This window comes from Wolffia australiana, chromosome 4 (assembly GCF_029677425.1).
Source record: "Wolffia australiana isolate 7733 chromosome 4, ASM2967742v1".
Taxonomy (NCBI): Eukaryota; Viridiplantae; Streptophyta; class Magnoliopsida; order Alismatales; family Araceae; genus Wolffia; species Wolffia australiana.
In genome coordinates, this window is record NC_135838.1 from 20,184,315 (window position 1) to 20,199,253 (window position 14,939).

Below are 14,939 nucleotides of genomic sequence, written 5' to 3' on the forward strand. Positions count from 1 at the left end.
CCTCAAACAAGACAATTCCAGCACAATTTCCACGTCTCTCATTTATAGTGATTAGAAAACTTGAGTTGTACTTGTGCCTTATAAATAATATAGGATGTCCCAGCATATACTAGTTGAATATTGTAAGGTACCATTTACTATGAGTACATGGAATCACAATATGTTTCCCCAAGCTTTATCATTCCGCATACACGAGTCCCTGGCATCAAATAAAATGGCACTTGTGCTGTAAAGTCTGATCCACAAGTAGTAGTTTCTTTTTCTACATGTATCATATAAAGTTATTCTGCTTGCTTTCCCTCTTCAACCTCTTTCTATAGGACCATCACGATATAAAGATCTCATGCACAGTGATGTCCATGAGAAAAAATCTCACTATAACAATAACACGAACCATTATATTATATATTGGAATTCTGCTTTAGTAATGTGGATGTTGCAATTTTGAGGATTTTCTTTTTATAAAGTTGATTTGCCCTTGTGGAAATAGGTGTTGTGGAACTGCTATAATTTGTATAATTCATTATAGGCTGGGCCGACGCCCTACTGGAGGTACAATTTCTAGATGAATCTCGAGTCTAATGGAGAGGTCCGTAATTTCTTTAAGGTTGTGTTCCAATTTCCTGTCATGATTTTTTTCTGCACGTACAGGTCCTAACCTGAAAGCTGAGCATACATAGTAAACATATTTTGATGCCACAAAATCTTCCAAAATATAACATGCCCATATTTAATCTGAGTAAATCACACTTGCTGGGAAGCCATTTCATAGTCCTCAAACAAGACAATTCCAGCACAATTTCCACGTCTCTCATTTATAGTGATTAGAAAACTTGAGTTGTACTTGTGCCTTATAAATAATATAGGATGTCCCAGCATATACTAGTTGAATATTGTAAGGTACCATTTACTATGAGTACATGGAATCACAATATGTTTCCCCAAGCTTTATCATTCCGCATACACGAGTCCCTGGCATCAAATAAAATGGCACTTGTGCTGTAAAGTCTGATCCACAAGTAGTAGTTTCTTTTTCTACATGTATCATATAAAGTTATTCTGCTTGCTTTCCCTCTTCAACCTCTTTCTATAGGACCATCACGATATAAAGATCTCATGCACAGTGATGTCCATGAGAAAAAATCTCACTATAACAATAACACGAACCATTATATTATATATTGGAATTCTGCTTTAGTAATGTGGATGTTGCAATTTTGAGGATTTTCTTTTTATAAAGTTGATTTGCCCTTGTGGAAATAGGTGTTGTGGAACTGCTATAATTTGTATAATTCATTATAGGCTGGGCCGACGCCCTACTGGAGGTACAATTTCTAGATGAATCTCGAGTCTAATGGAGAGGTCCGTAATTTCTTTAAGGTTGTGTTCCAATTTCCTGTCATGATTTTTTCTGCACGTACGGGTCCTAACCTGAAAGCTGAGCATACATAGTAAACATATTTTGATGCCACAAAATCTTCCAAAATATAACATGCCCATGAGGGAAGATATATATGCTTCATAAAAAAAAACATGGCAATGAGGGCTGGCATGCAGTAGGTGGACAGTGGAAAATAATAAATTTTGAAAATTGGCCCAGATTACATCATAGCAATGCAAGGGTTATAATTAAAAAATAAACACCTATGTTTTCCTCCCAATTCCTTTCTGAAGTTTAGTAAAATATAAGTACCCGTGTCATCAAACCTCGTAGACGTCAAATTTAGTGAACTGTCCGACAGTTCCGTCGTCCGTCCCTTAAAATTTCAAATTACGGACCGTGGGTCCCAGATAATGGCACTATAATAAATATTAGAAAAAAGGAAGTCCTTTTTTATTCGGTCAGAGCGGCGCAATTTTCCCGCCCTTTCTACAAGCGATGCTTATGGGTATTCGTCAGTTGCTAGGTTCGACGCAGAGGTTACTACATTCATTTCCTCGTCGAAACCCTCGTTGCGGGGGTTCCTAGGTAAGCTCTTAATCGGTGATTTCATCGGCATTTCGCGATTATTCTTCTCCGATCATCAGTCGATCAACCGCTGTGGAAACATTTTTCGTTCGTTTTGTTTTTCTTTTCTTTTGATTCCTAGTGGTGATCGTGATTTTATATTTTTCATTGCGGCGCAGTGAATGGGGAACGGAAAAGAGATGGAAATGAGGTCCGAGAATGATACCAAGATCGAGTTGCCTGCGGAGTCGCCGACCTCTGTGCTGGAGGACGAGGTTGTATTTCTATGTTTCCTCTTCACGCGATCCTGTGTTAAAAATATGTTGTTTGATCATGATCTTGCCATGATTCTGTCACATCCTCTGATGCTTGCGTCGCATTCGATTTTTGTTTTCTAATCAGTCGGCGTCTCCGAGACTTCGGTTAACTTACAGACTGGTGGAGTCGATATTTCCGTTCTTTATCAAGTTTCAATCTTCTTTTCTTCTTCATGTCGTCTGTGTTACCTTTTGTGACGCTTATTTTTTGTGGTTTTAGCAGGACACTTGCAGCAGCATCGACGGTCAGCGAGCTATCTCCGAAGATGGAGATAAACCTCGGCTGGAAGCCATTAATGATCCCGAAGGAAAAGATAACCTTATGGAACATAGTTTTTTGCTCAGTGACGCTAAAAATGCCGATACTTCCCTCATTTCGAAAACCATGGCCGAAGAGGAGGAAAAGTTACTGGCGGAGAGAATAAAACATGAAGAAGGCGAAAGTGAAGATGTTGTTAAGCCGGCCGTAGACAAAAATTCGCAGTTCAGCAAACTAGATGAACTGTTGACCCAAACGCAGCTTTACTCGGAGTTCCTTCTCGAGAAGATGGATGACATATCTTTTGTACGACTTCTCTTTAAATTTACCTTCATTAGTTTTGTGTGCATCCTTCTAATGTAAGTTTCATTCTCATTCCTTTCCCTTCAGACCGGCAGTCAGAAGGAAACAGAAGAAATGCCGACGGGGAAGCAGAAGGGGAGAGGCCGTAAGCGGAAGAACGCTGCTCAATATAACTCGGTAAGCCTCTCTTTGATACATTCTGCAATCGACGCTTAAAATACACGTTTTTTAATCCTTTGGGCAGAGGTGTTTGCTCATGAATGAGAGTGATACTCGCCAGCCTAGGGATGGACTTATTATTTCGAGTGTAAAAATTATCTTTCATTGACTCAAGCTCGGTCATGTTGTGTTGGTCCATCACGACCATCTTTTTCCCTGTTAGAATCTGTTCTAACTGCGGATGTTTGAGCTGGGTTAATCTTGAAAAGTGAGTGTGATTGTGGCGGATCCGTACAAATGTAAGGAGACAATCATATTGAGATGGCGCAATAGAATCAATATTTCTATGTCGGACTTAACGATTGACTAGTCAAATCATTAAGTGAAGGAGAAGACGGAAAAGGATGTTGTCAAGATAGAGTGCGAATGATTGAAATGCAGTAATTTGGGTGCATGAATATAAAATTTGATATTTCAATTCCTGATGTTTTCTATTATTTCATTCTGCCCTTAACCGGTATAGCGCAATCTTAATATTTATTGCATGACTTTTTCTGCTTAGGTATGACGACGGCTTGGATTTTTTCGATTTGATTTAGGCTGATCCCTATTTTGCTCAACATATTACCTTTGAAAAATAGTTCAAAAAAAAATTACCTTTGAAAAAATGTTATCCTGAATGTAATGTTTGACTGTTGGTTAGTTGATGAACTTTGGGTTGTCGTTTAATTCTCATCCATTTAAATCCTATTTTTTGAATTGAATAAATATCGAAATGTTATCCTATTTCTTGGGGTGTCGTTTAAACCTTTTGTTCCTCTTTTCTCTACTGAAACAAGACGAGCATGTGGTGAAATTTCCACTCGGCTCGTTCCGCCCTCTGTGCCAGTTGTTTATTATTTGATTGAACGAGGTGTCTTTCTGATATAGAAATTTTATCGGTTAAGTATAAACTAAACTAAGAAATGAAAGTTATATTCCAGGGGATGCTGATGCTGAATCATAGGGTCCCTACAGTATCCGAATTTTTTTGAATCTCAGTTAAATTGGTCTTCCTTTTGTCGGCAACAAAGATTATTCATCCATCTTTGATCTTTCCATTTGTTAATACTGTTTCTGTTTTTCTTTTTACTTTGTTTCACGGCCTTTTTCTCCTTTCTGCTTTTATCCTAGTGATTTATTTTTAATTTTGCTCCCAGGGAAGAGCGAAAACAGCTGTTGCCGCTATGTTGACGAGGGCCCAGGAAAGTGCGGAATCTGAGGATCTTCAACTCTCTGAGGAGGAGAGAATTGGGAAAGAACAAGCTGAACTTGTACCACTGTTGACTGGTGGAAAGTTGAAGTCGTACCAACTAAAGGGCGTGAAGTGGCTAATATCGTTGTGGCAGAATGGCCTGAATGGAATACTAGCTGATCAAATGGGGCTTGGTAAAACGATCCAAACAATTGCCTTTCTCGCGCATCTCAAAGGGAAGGGATTACACGGGCCGTATTTAATAATAGCTCCACTTTCCACACTTTCGAATTGGGTGAACGAAATCTCAAGGTATTATTATCACTCTCATTCTCTAAATTTCGTAATGAAATCGTTGTAATCAGGAATTTCTCTCTCCATGCAAATACAGGTTTACTCCTGGGATGAAAGCCATTATATATCATGGATCGAAGCAAGAGAGGATGGATATACGTAAGAAGGTTATGCCCAAAGGGATTGGTCCAAAATTTCCTATCATTGTGACGTCATATGAGGTTGCTTTGAACGACGCAGTGCCTCTGTCTCTCTACAAGTGGAAGTATGTTGTTGTTGACGAGGTTAGCTGGATGTAAACTGGAAAATATTTGCTGTTACTCTCATTCATGACATAGCTTCATCGCTTTGGTCTGATGGCATTTGGTCTTCTGTTTGACACGGGTTCTCTCTTTTATAGGGTCATCGCTTGAAGAACACAAACTGCCTGTTAGTGAAGGCATTGAGACGTTTTCCTATCGAGAATAAGCTTTTGCTCACCGGAACTCCGTTACAAAACAACCTAGCTGAGTTGTGGTCGTTGTTGAATTTTATTCTTCCTGATATTTTTTCATCCCATCAGGAATTCGAGTCTTGGTACGTTCTTTTCCTGCGGCACATAGTTAATTTCATACGATGGAATTTTGACGTCCCTTCTTTATGCATTACCATTGCCCGCGGATAAAACGTTTGCTGCCTTAAGACTTTCTAGAAGTCTATTCGAACTCACAACGATATGCTCTTGAATGGATCACCGATTATACGGAATCACGTATCAATGTTGAGAGGAAAACTTACGGCTTCAATTAAAATGACTCATTTCTGAATGATTTGCAAGCACAATTTAAGTATTAATTGGTCCGAAAATAAAAGGAGTCTCCGGATTGTCACGCTATAAGTTCAGGGATAATTGCTACCAAAATAAATAAATTCGACTGTTGGAGGCACAAGTGAGACATGTAAAGGCGCATAACAAAATCAGTCTTTGGTCGATACGTGTGCCTGTTCCACCTGTCGGAGTCATATTCAAGAGGATGATTGATTTGTGGCCTTGGATTTTGTTCTTGCTCTGCTGAGCTGGCACGTGGACTTGTTGCTTTTCAGGTTCGATTTTTCTCGCAAGCATGGCTCAGACACTCATCCGGAGGAAAGCGAAGAAAAAAGAAGGATTGAGGTAAATCGACATTATGCCTCTGTGAACTTAGTTTGCACTCTAATCTCCGCTCGCCTCTCTCTAATTTCTTCAGGTGGTTTCGAAGCTTCATTCTATCTTGCGTCCATTTCTTCTGAGAAGAATGAAACAAGACGTTGAACAGTTGCTCCCGCGAAAGAAGGAAATCATTCTTTATGCAGACATGACTGATCATCAGAAGAACATCCAAGATCACTTGCTCAACAAGACACTTGAAAACTACATGGAAAATCTTGCCGATAACGGTGAGTCGTCAATCGACGCGAGATAAAGATAAATTAAGTGCAATTCTGTTTCTTAATGGGTTCGTTATACGGATGCAGTGATAACTAGAAAAGGTTTGAAGGGGAAGCTGAATAATCTGGCTATTCAGTTGAGAAAGAACTGCAACCACCCGGATCTTTTAGAATCTGCATACGACGAATCAAGTAAGTTCTGCAACTCTTTGTCGACGGTGTTTTTTGTTTGGTGGAGATAGAACTAACTCTGTCGAATCCCTCGCAAGCCATGTACCCTCCGATCGACAACATGATTGAACAATGCGGCAAACTTCGCTTGCTCGATAGGCTATTAACTTTGTTACTTGAACGTAAACATAAGGTTCTGATACATAGACTTTACATAAACCTTTGATTCTGCATCTCCTGCGTACTCTGTTTACTCATTTTCTTCGGCATGAGAATTATCAGGTCCTAATCTTCTCCCAGTGGACTAAAGTTCTAGACATCTTAGAATATTTTCTCGAGGAGAAAGGCCTCCAAGTCTGTAGGATAGATGGAAATGTGAATCTTGCAGAAAGGAGAAGGCAGGTAGGTGTGACTGGCTGTTTCATCGCTTTTATTTCCTCTTTTGATCTTCTATTCGGTCTAATCTTCTGCTGTTCTCTCGTTGAATTCTCACAGATTGATGATTTCAATGATGTGAATAGCGACACCCAAGTGTTTCTTCTCAGCACCAGAGCCGGTGGACTGGGCATCAACTTAACTGCAGCAGACACCTGCATACTCTACGACAGCGATTGGGTTTGTGAAGTTATTTACATTTATTACCAAAGTTCAGCGATGCGAGGGTGATCTACTCAACGCGCTTCTTTTGCGGATCCAGAATCCGCAGATGGATCTACAGGCGATGGATCGGTGCCACAGGATTGGCCAGACCAAGCCCGTCCATGTTTACAGATTGGCCACTGCGCATTCAATAGAAGTACGTGTTTTAATTTGCCGGGGTTTCGTTCTCGGGCGCCTTTTTAGTTGCAATTTTTGTTTGATGTAGGGTCGGATGCTGAAGAGAGCTTTCGGTAAGCTGAAACTGGAGCATGTTGTCATCGGAAAGGGACGGTTCGAGCAGGAGAGAAGAAAACCTGAAACTCTAGAGGTTTGCTCGGCCGCTGCTTCTGGGATCAGTTCCAAGCCCATTTACGGCCCAATTAACTTTGGTTTTCTGGTGGGTTTTAGGAGGCGGAGCTTTTGGCTTTGCTTCGAGATGACGAGAGCCCGGAGGACAAGCTGGTCCAGAGAGATATCAGCGATTCGGATCTACTTCGGGTTCTTGATCGCAGCGATCTCGTCGTCTCCCCTGGCGGCGAACAAGTCCCGTCCTACCGACTAAGAGGGCCCGGCTGGGAGGTCGTTCTTCCCGCCAAAGCCGGCGGAGGCCTGCTCTCTGCTGTCAACAGCTAAGGCCCAGGTGCGCTTATCCTACTTTTCTTTTTGTCGCCGAAAAAATTTGAGGCATCAAATCCCATACAAAGCCCATTCCCCAGCGGCGTCATGCTTTCTAACCGCATGCGCCGCTCAATTTTTGTGAAAAAACTCCATTTTGTGAAGAAAATGGGCAAACAGTGATTTCCAAAATCTTCAGAATTAGCCTTTGGATCATAATTTATTGTTGGTGACGTGCCCGCTGCTGCCGCTGCTGCCGCTGCCGGCCTCAAGCACCCGTCCCCGGGAACCTACATCCGCCGAAACCTACCAGACAAGCAGAAAGGAGAGGAAGCACCACCAAGTCAGAACTGCCCATGTCATCACCCTGCCAGGGCTTGCTAGCCACATCGTTAAGAGGTGCGCACTTGGGTCCTTCACCGTGATCACACCCGTCTGCTTGAAGTAGCAGCTCGCCGGCTGCCTCCCCGCGACCTGGAACAGCATGTTCATGGCGTAGGCGGCGTGGGAGGCCACTGTGTTGGGTTCGTAGCAGGGTTTCCCTGGTTGAATTGCGCTGCAGTCTACCGCCGGCTGCCCGCAGGCGTAGTCTAGATTCCCTTGCAGCTGCTGCTCTGTCACCCCGGCCTGCACCGGTACGCACCACCTCGCCGGCGCCGGAGTCGGGGATCCCTGCCATGGTTTACCGGTAAGTACCTATCCTGTTGGTACCGTCATCTGCCACCATCCTAAGCCCTTCGGTGTCCGTCCCAATATCTGATATGATGCGAATATCAAATATCCATCCGATGTCCGATATTCAGGCATCTCGATTCCATCTACCCCTTTGGCATCTGCCCTGTCACCACCACCGTCACAGGACTAAATTTAGAAACATGTCACCATCATGCCTAAATTTAGAAACATATCATCTCTGTAACGAGTGACGGATGACGCCTGCCGTTCCCTAGCCCCCTGATATCAGGCGATTATTGGCAAATGCCTGTACTGCTGGTACAGTCAATTGCCACCATTCTGACCCCTCCGTGATATCAGGCATATATCCAGAATCAGACAGATGCCAGCATCTGAAATCTAACACTAGATAGGACTGACTGGTCCACTGTCCAGCATTTGGACGGAAGGGGGTCCGTCATCCGTCCCCTAGTGAAACTTTACCCTTCACAATACCTTATCGCCTGGGGCAGGGACCGGGGCTGGGGCCTGGGGCTGGGCTTGGGCTAGGCCGGCGTCGTAGTTCGGGGTCTGGTCCGCGGGCCGGTACAGACCAAAGGCCCGCTCGGAGGCCGGCCCGGGCTTGAGGTCCTCGTCGTAAAGGGCGAAGAGGTAGGTCTCCACGGGCCGGCCCGGCATCAGCGGCGTGCCAGCCCCGGACCGGATATGGGCCACCAGGTTTCGGACGTAAGCCCGGGCGTTGTCCAGGCCCGCGCCGGCCTCGGTCGGGTCCCCCCTGTACGGCCAGCCGGTCTCCGCCACCACGATCTCCACCCCGGGGAACCCCGCACGGTCGATCGCCGACCGGACCGCGTCGACCTGCGCGTCGAACATGTTGGCGTAGGTCTTCTGCGAGCCCGGGTCGAACCGGCCGGGGTTGGGCTGGAAGAGGCAGAAGGCCAAAGTCTCCGGGCGGGGGTCGGCCTGGTAAGCGAAGAACGGGTAAGGGTTGACCATGAACGGCCCGCGGGTCTGGTTCAGGAAGTCGAGGATCCGGGCGAGGGTGGCGGAGTGGGCGGGGTGGAAGGCCCCGGCGGAGGGCGGCGCGGACTGGGCCAGGACCGACATGGGGTGGACCGTGGAGACGGCGATCCGGTCGGCGAGGGAGTTAGCCGCGAGGGCGGCGCGGAGGTTCTGCATGGCGGGGAGGAGCTGGGCGGCGGCGGCGGGGTCTCCGTAGAGGAGGACTTCGTTGCCGACGGAGATGGTGGAGATGGCGGTGGCGGGGTGGAAGGGGAGGACGTTGGCGGCGACCCAGCCGGCGGCGGCGGCGGGGTCGGCGGCGAGGGCGGCGATGTCGGCGTTGGCGGCGGCGATGACGAGGGCGATGCCGGTGCCTGCCATTGCCTGCATGACGGCGGGGTTGGCGCCGTAGAGGCGGAGTCTGGATAGGCTCGTCGATCGGAGGAGCTTCGCCGTGGCCGCCGGCGCCGGCAGGTTGTCCGCCACTTCGCCGTAGTTCACGCCGACCAGGCTGCTCGGATCCACGGCGGAGGCCGCCGTCGCGAAGAGGAGGAGGAGAGAGAAGAGGCGGCGCTCCGCCGCCATCGCTTCTCTGCTGGACTCTTCCCCGGATTACCCATTTGACGGTCGCTGTTAGCTGGTGGCCCATCAGGGGTATTATGGGTATTTTCCTTCGTCAGAGGGAATATAGAGATCTAGGGAAGTCGGTGAGCTGTCATCGCGGAATCGCGTCAGCCGTTGGATCCGGATCGTACGTGTGGCTTTCGTGCCCACCCCGCGCCGCCGTCTTCTTTTGGACTTGTTAATCTCTGAAACGTAAAGCATGGTCGGTGGCTCGAATTCTTGGTAATTCGTGGAGGTAGTGCGTTTCTTAATATTTTCAGCCGGGCATTTATAGACTTCTAGCGAGGCTGACCTTTCTTGAAGAATATTACACGGTCACATTTATTAGCCTAATGTGTAATGTGTCTTAATTTTTTTTCAACCCTGGGTCGTCCGTTGTTGAATTTTTTTCAACCCTGTTAATGAATGCTGAATAAAATTTATGAGCTGTGGAGGTTTTATTATTTTATCAGAGAGAGGATTCCAGGGATTCATTGAACTTGTTAATCTCTGAAACGTAACAACTCTTGGAGTATGGACAGTGGCTCAAATTTGTAGTGATTCATAGAGGTAGTGCGTTTCTTAAAATATTCAGCCGGGCATTTCTAAACTTTTGGCGAGGCTGGGTCGTAACTGACCTTTCTAGAAGAATATTACACGGTCACATTTATTAGTCTAATGTGTAGTGTGTCTTAAAGGGAGCCCTTGCTTTTTTAGGGAATAGAGAAGGGAGATTCATTCAATGGATCACTACAACGTGGGGAGTTTTTTTTGATTCATTCTTCATTCTCTTCCTCCCACGTCGTGTAGATTTTATAGTTGAAGGAATTCGGAAGCTAGTTTCAGAAGCAGAATGAATCTTGGGGTCCCCATAATTGGATTAAATTCTGATACCTCTTTATCTTTTGAATTGTTCCTCTGGATCTCTTGGTCTCCATCCAGAATTACTTCTTCTGGATTTTTTTTTTGTATTTTTTATAGCACATGAACGAATGAAAGGAAAATGAATGCTCATTTCAAATTCAATTCTTTTTTTATCTTTTTTGCAATAAAAAGATTGGTCGAATAGTCTAGTGACAAAACAGTTTAAGCAATAAATTACGACTAGGGACAACCATATTTTGAAAGCAAATGGCATCAATTGGGAAGTTATTGTTTCAGCCAACAGAATTACCACCCTCTATTTTGGGGTTGTAAATTTATATATGTAAGAGTCAAATTACATAGTGTAAATTATATTTTTTATTAAAATTAAATATTATAATACTGCACTATTGAGTGTTTTATTGCAGCCTTTTTATTTGTAGAGAATAAACATTTATATACATACATAATATTGAAAACGCTGACCATTTTATAATGCATCAATACATTATATTTATTTTAAGGGAATAAATATTCAAATTCAACTACACTAGTATTTAGAATTAATATGAGCAATTGTCACTTTTGAATTTTGACCAATAAAATACACATCATTATTTAATTTATGTAAAATGGATTATTTTTGGTTTCTAATATTTGATAATGAGTACTATGACATATTTATAGAGTTTTAAATGTAGAAAATATGTGAGCTAGTTTTTTTATAAAATACACAAATATCAATCAAAGAGTTTGAATCATTTTTTTCATCTTTAATGTTCTGAAGAAATTACTCGTTTACCCAAGAAGAGATGAACCATGCTGATAATCACGAATGAGATGTTAACTTTCATAGTAATGTCATGCACTTTGTGTTTATTCTCCTTGAAATTATCATAAATACATGTTATTAGAGTTCAAATGATTTATTTCACTCATTTTCTAAAATTTCAATACTTAAGCATAGTTTTCTGACATCAGTATCATAAACAAAATACTTTCACAATTCATAAAATATCTTTTTAGATATATTTAAATATTAAGAAATGTTTATTATATTTTTAAGATGATATTGTCATATTTTTATGGAATTGTTTGAAGTTAAATTCATAATGAATATAATTATATGATTAAAAAATATAAATTTGGATTTACTTAAATATTATTAATGAATTAATTGACTTTATTTGCTCCTAGAGGTTCATGCCAGGCTGGCAATCCGGTAGATGATTAGTGATGCCGGACGTCGTCAAGACGTCGTTCGGTCGTCACCGAGGGTAGTGGCTCGGTATCGAATCTGAATGTCTATCGGTCAGCGACCGGGGGTATTGACCAATAACACGGGTGAACAGAGAGTACGTAACTATGAAAGCGCTAGCTGTAGTACGTGCAGGAGCCGAAGATGCGGTTACGCCATTCCAAGGATTGACGGGGTCGCTTGTGGTGAGGTCAAACGGACTTCCTGAACCTCGCCCGAGAGGGTTGAGGGCGAATACGTCGCCGAACGGGAATTTCCCGCTAGTATGCTCACACGCGTCGGGAGAACCCGACTCGTACCGGATAGGTAAGACTCTCATGTAAATAATCGTCATCTTCTCAACCTGTCTCTCTCACCTACGTCTAATCCGAGCGCGGAGGAGGAAATACGAAAGTATACTGAAGTAGATAAGAGACGTAAAGAGCAGTAAGAGGGGTACCTTCGTCGCGTCTTGTGACGGAAATTTCGTAACACGAGGGACCGGAGGTAGCGGTGTTGACGGGGGCGCGGCAAAGCTGTGGGGCGCGGGCGTGCTGGGTGCTACGCGACGCAGGCGCAGCGGTGCGGGCGCGACATAAGGCGCGGGCGCGATGCTGAGCTCGGGCACGGCGCGGGCACGGCGTTGGGCGCGGGTTGCAGCCCGGGTCACGGACGGCGGTGGTCGGCGCGACGCAGGCGCGGCACGAGATGTGGGCACGGCGCAGAGACCAGGTGCAGCTCGGGAGCGGTGCCGGCGTGGTGCTGGGCGCGATCCACTGCGCGGGGTGCGGTCGGAGGAGGTAGGCGTGGTGTAGGCGGAGCACGACGCGTCACAGGGCGTGGCCCGCAACGCAAGGTGCGGGCGGTGGCGTTCGATGGCAGGAACAACGACGGCGGCGGCGCTTGAAGCGGCAGACGTCGGCGCTCTGGAGGGTGGGCGATGGCGTCGGCGACCTCCTCCTTCCCTTCTTTTCTCTCCTTTCCCTCTCCTTCTTCTTCTTCTTCTTCCTTCTTCTTCTTCTTCCTTCTTCTTCATCCTTCTTCTTCTTCCTTCTTCTTCTTCTTTCTTCTTCTTCCTCTCCTCAACGAGAATGACTCTTCAACTTCTTACATTAAAACTTTCAAAATGAAATTCAAGAGTGACTTGGGGGGGCGCCCACCCCTCCCTTTTATAGGAGAGAGGTAAATGGGCCCCTTGAACTACAAAATGGGAAACAAGATGAGAAATAAAACAAGGGTTTATGAAGGCCCAATAAGGGAGGGGAAGGTTGATGGAAATATATGTGGCCGGCAAGCCAATCACACATTCCACATCTCATTCCATATTCATTAATAGAACATATTCATTATAATGCACGTGTGATGCGTATAATGAAGTCCATGAATACATGATCGGATTTAGTGAATTACGATGAGATCGTAATACGGAGATAACTAGTCTTTAAGCATGTGTTCTAACCATTCCTATTCAAAGGATACGCGAGAAGGACATCGAAGTATCCAGATAGAATAGCACTATCTAGCCTCACTCATATGATGAGTATGGCCGGTCTTGTAGCCATTAGTGTGGTGACAGTAAGGATAGATAGTGGGTGCTCTTTAGTGGAAAGAGTTCACTGATTTGATCTGTACGAATCCCTGAATGGTATTATACCGAACTGTCAATCAGGTTGATTCACGTCACGGTTGTGTAAGTGGTCCTTAGACCTGAGACACCAAAGACGTCTTGTGGATGGACGGTTGTACTTTGGCTATGGCCAACGAGTCTCTAATCATGGGATTCTAAACGGTCTTAGTTCGGGTGCATCAAGAAGTACACGAAGGCGATTGAGTGGTCAAGATGGGATCGTCCACCCTCGGTATAAGAGGTGACAGCTCAAGGAAGACGATGCAATGAAGTCCTTGGCCAAGGTAGTGAAATATCGGAGAAGAGTTCTCCGATGATTTCCGAATGCATTAGTACTAACTCGGATGATCGATTAGGGTTTGACAGTTGACCATACCCTAAGTCGTCCAAGGAGCGTCAAGTGGATGAGGGATTATACATACACGGTAACCGATGATGAACATGTTCCATGAGTGATTCGATACACACTCCTTTGTATCTTCTAGGACACGAGGTGTAGCTTGGCACCCCACGTGTCGGAGTCTCGACCTATCGATTGGGTTAAATCGATCCGACATTAATTAATCTATATGATGATATAGTTAATTAATTTGGAAGGCCAATAAAGGTTATTCGGCCACTGGAGTCGTTAACTAGACTGATACATGGGCCTAGAGGGTCACACGCAAATGGTCTTTTGGACGTTGGAAGATATATTTAAGTTTTGGGGGTTTTTATGAAAAATACCTACTTAGTATAAATAGGGGAAGGCCTTGAACGAAATTGACCCAGGCCTGAATTGTTCAGGGGCCTTTCCCCTTCTTCTCCACTCTCCCCACACCCCGTCTCCATCCCTGATGTGATCGGGACGACGTAACGACGCCGACGGAGAAAGAACAGGGCTCGTCAACGAGAAGGAGGAGATCCGACGTGCCGAGGACTGCGTGGATACATCTAGAGGCTGCACACTTGAGCAGCTCGACTCGTCTCGCTCCGGGATCGAAGAAATCAAGAATGAGATTCGTGCAAAGGTACCTCGTTTCAATATTTTTGTTGATGCCGTTCAATTCGCAAAAAGCACTTTCGCTGCGCATCGTTTTGTTCTGTTCATCCAGATCTAGGCCTCTATAGAACCCAACAAAGGTATCCTCATACGGGAACTTCCCCTCTCTACATCGCAGAGGAGATGATAAAACTACGAAAGGAAATAAACGCAAGCAAATGATAGATGGACTCGAAGGGGGCGCGCCGTTACCCAGGATATCTGAATCTGGGTGCGCGCGTCGTCGCATTGGCTTGTCGTGCGGGCTGGATGCGAGTTAGTGCGAGATCGAAGGCGGTGCCGACTCCTCGAGCGATGGTCCTGCGGTCTCGGACGGTGCTGCACCATCAATTAGGAGGAGTGAGAAAATTTGAGACGAGATAATTAGATGGCTCAAATGGCTTCGAATTAAAACGATGTTATTTAATGATATAGAAGGAGTTTCGGGCTGAAATTTTGAGGGTAGTTCCACATTTCCCTTCTATATCCGTCCATCTATTGGATCTATAAATAGAACCCCCCATCATTGTGAAAAGACACTGGCCTTGTATTTTTTGCCTAATT

The 14,939-nt window shown here is 44.9% G+C and overlaps 2 protein-coding genes across 3 annotated transcripts; one reads left to right on the plus strand and one right to left on the minus strand.

Moving 5' to 3' along the window:
* Positions 1-1,860: 1,860 nt before the first annotated feature.
* Positions 1,861-7,538, plus strand: CHR1 (chromatin remodeling 1). The gene is made up of 16 exons (XM_078574301.1): positions 1,861-1,969; positions 2,128-2,223; positions 2,486-2,830; positions 2,915-3,004; positions 4,186-4,532; positions 4,612-4,798; positions 4,915-5,090; positions 5,598-5,667; positions 5,741-5,930; positions 6,009-6,113; positions 6,191-6,285; positions 6,375-6,494; positions 6,588-6,707; positions 6,790-6,888; positions 6,958-7,059; positions 7,140-7,538. Exons 2-16 carry the CDS (start codon positions 2,131-2,133, stop codon positions 7,362-7,364), a joined length of 2,364 nt encoding a protein of 787 aa, XP_078430427.1. The 5' UTR covers positions 1,861-1,969; positions 2,128-2,130; the 3' UTR covers positions 7,365-7,538.
* On the minus strand, positions 7,483-9,830 carry LOC144702299 (glucan endo-1,3-beta-glucosidase 7-like). Of its 2 annotated transcripts, XM_078574303.1 has the most exons (3): positions 8,517-9,826; positions 7,754-8,018; positions 7,483-7,652 (listed from the first exon to the last, which is right to left on the minus strand). In XM_078574303.1, the coding sequence occupies exons 1-3, from the start codon at positions 9,606-9,608 to the stop codon at positions 7,615-7,617; spliced, it is 1,395 nt and encodes a 464-aa protein (XP_078430429.1). In that variant the 5' UTR covers positions 9,609-9,826; the 3' UTR covers positions 7,483-7,614. The 2 variants fall into 2 exon arrangements, with proteins under 2 accessions (XP_078430429.1, XP_078430428.1); XM_078574302.1 differs by having other exon boundaries at positions 7,483-8,018; positions 8,517-9,830.
* Between the last annotated feature and the right edge of the window lie 5,109 nt (positions 9,831-14,939).

Coding starts and splice junctions, on each gene's coding strand:
- CHR1 (XM_078574301.1), top strand. CDS start 2,131: ATGGGGAACGGAAAAGAGATGGAAATGAGGTCCGAGAATGATACCAAG. Junction 4,799..4,914: donor AGTATGTTGTTGTTGACGAG/GTTAGCTGGATG, acceptor TCTCTTTTATAG/GGTCATCGCTTGAAGAACAC. Junction 6,708..6,789: donor TACTCTACGACAGCGATTGG/GTTTGTGAAGTT, acceptor TTGCGGATCCAG/AATCCGCAGATGGATCTACA.
- LOC144702299 (XM_078574302.1), bottom strand. CDS start 9,608: ATGGCGGCGGAGCGCCGCCTCTTCTCTCTCCTCCTCCTCTTCGCGACG. Junction 8,019..8,516: donor TCCCTGCCCCAGGCGATAAG/GTATTGTGAAGG, acceptor AAACCATGGCAG/GGATCCCCGACTCCGGCGCC.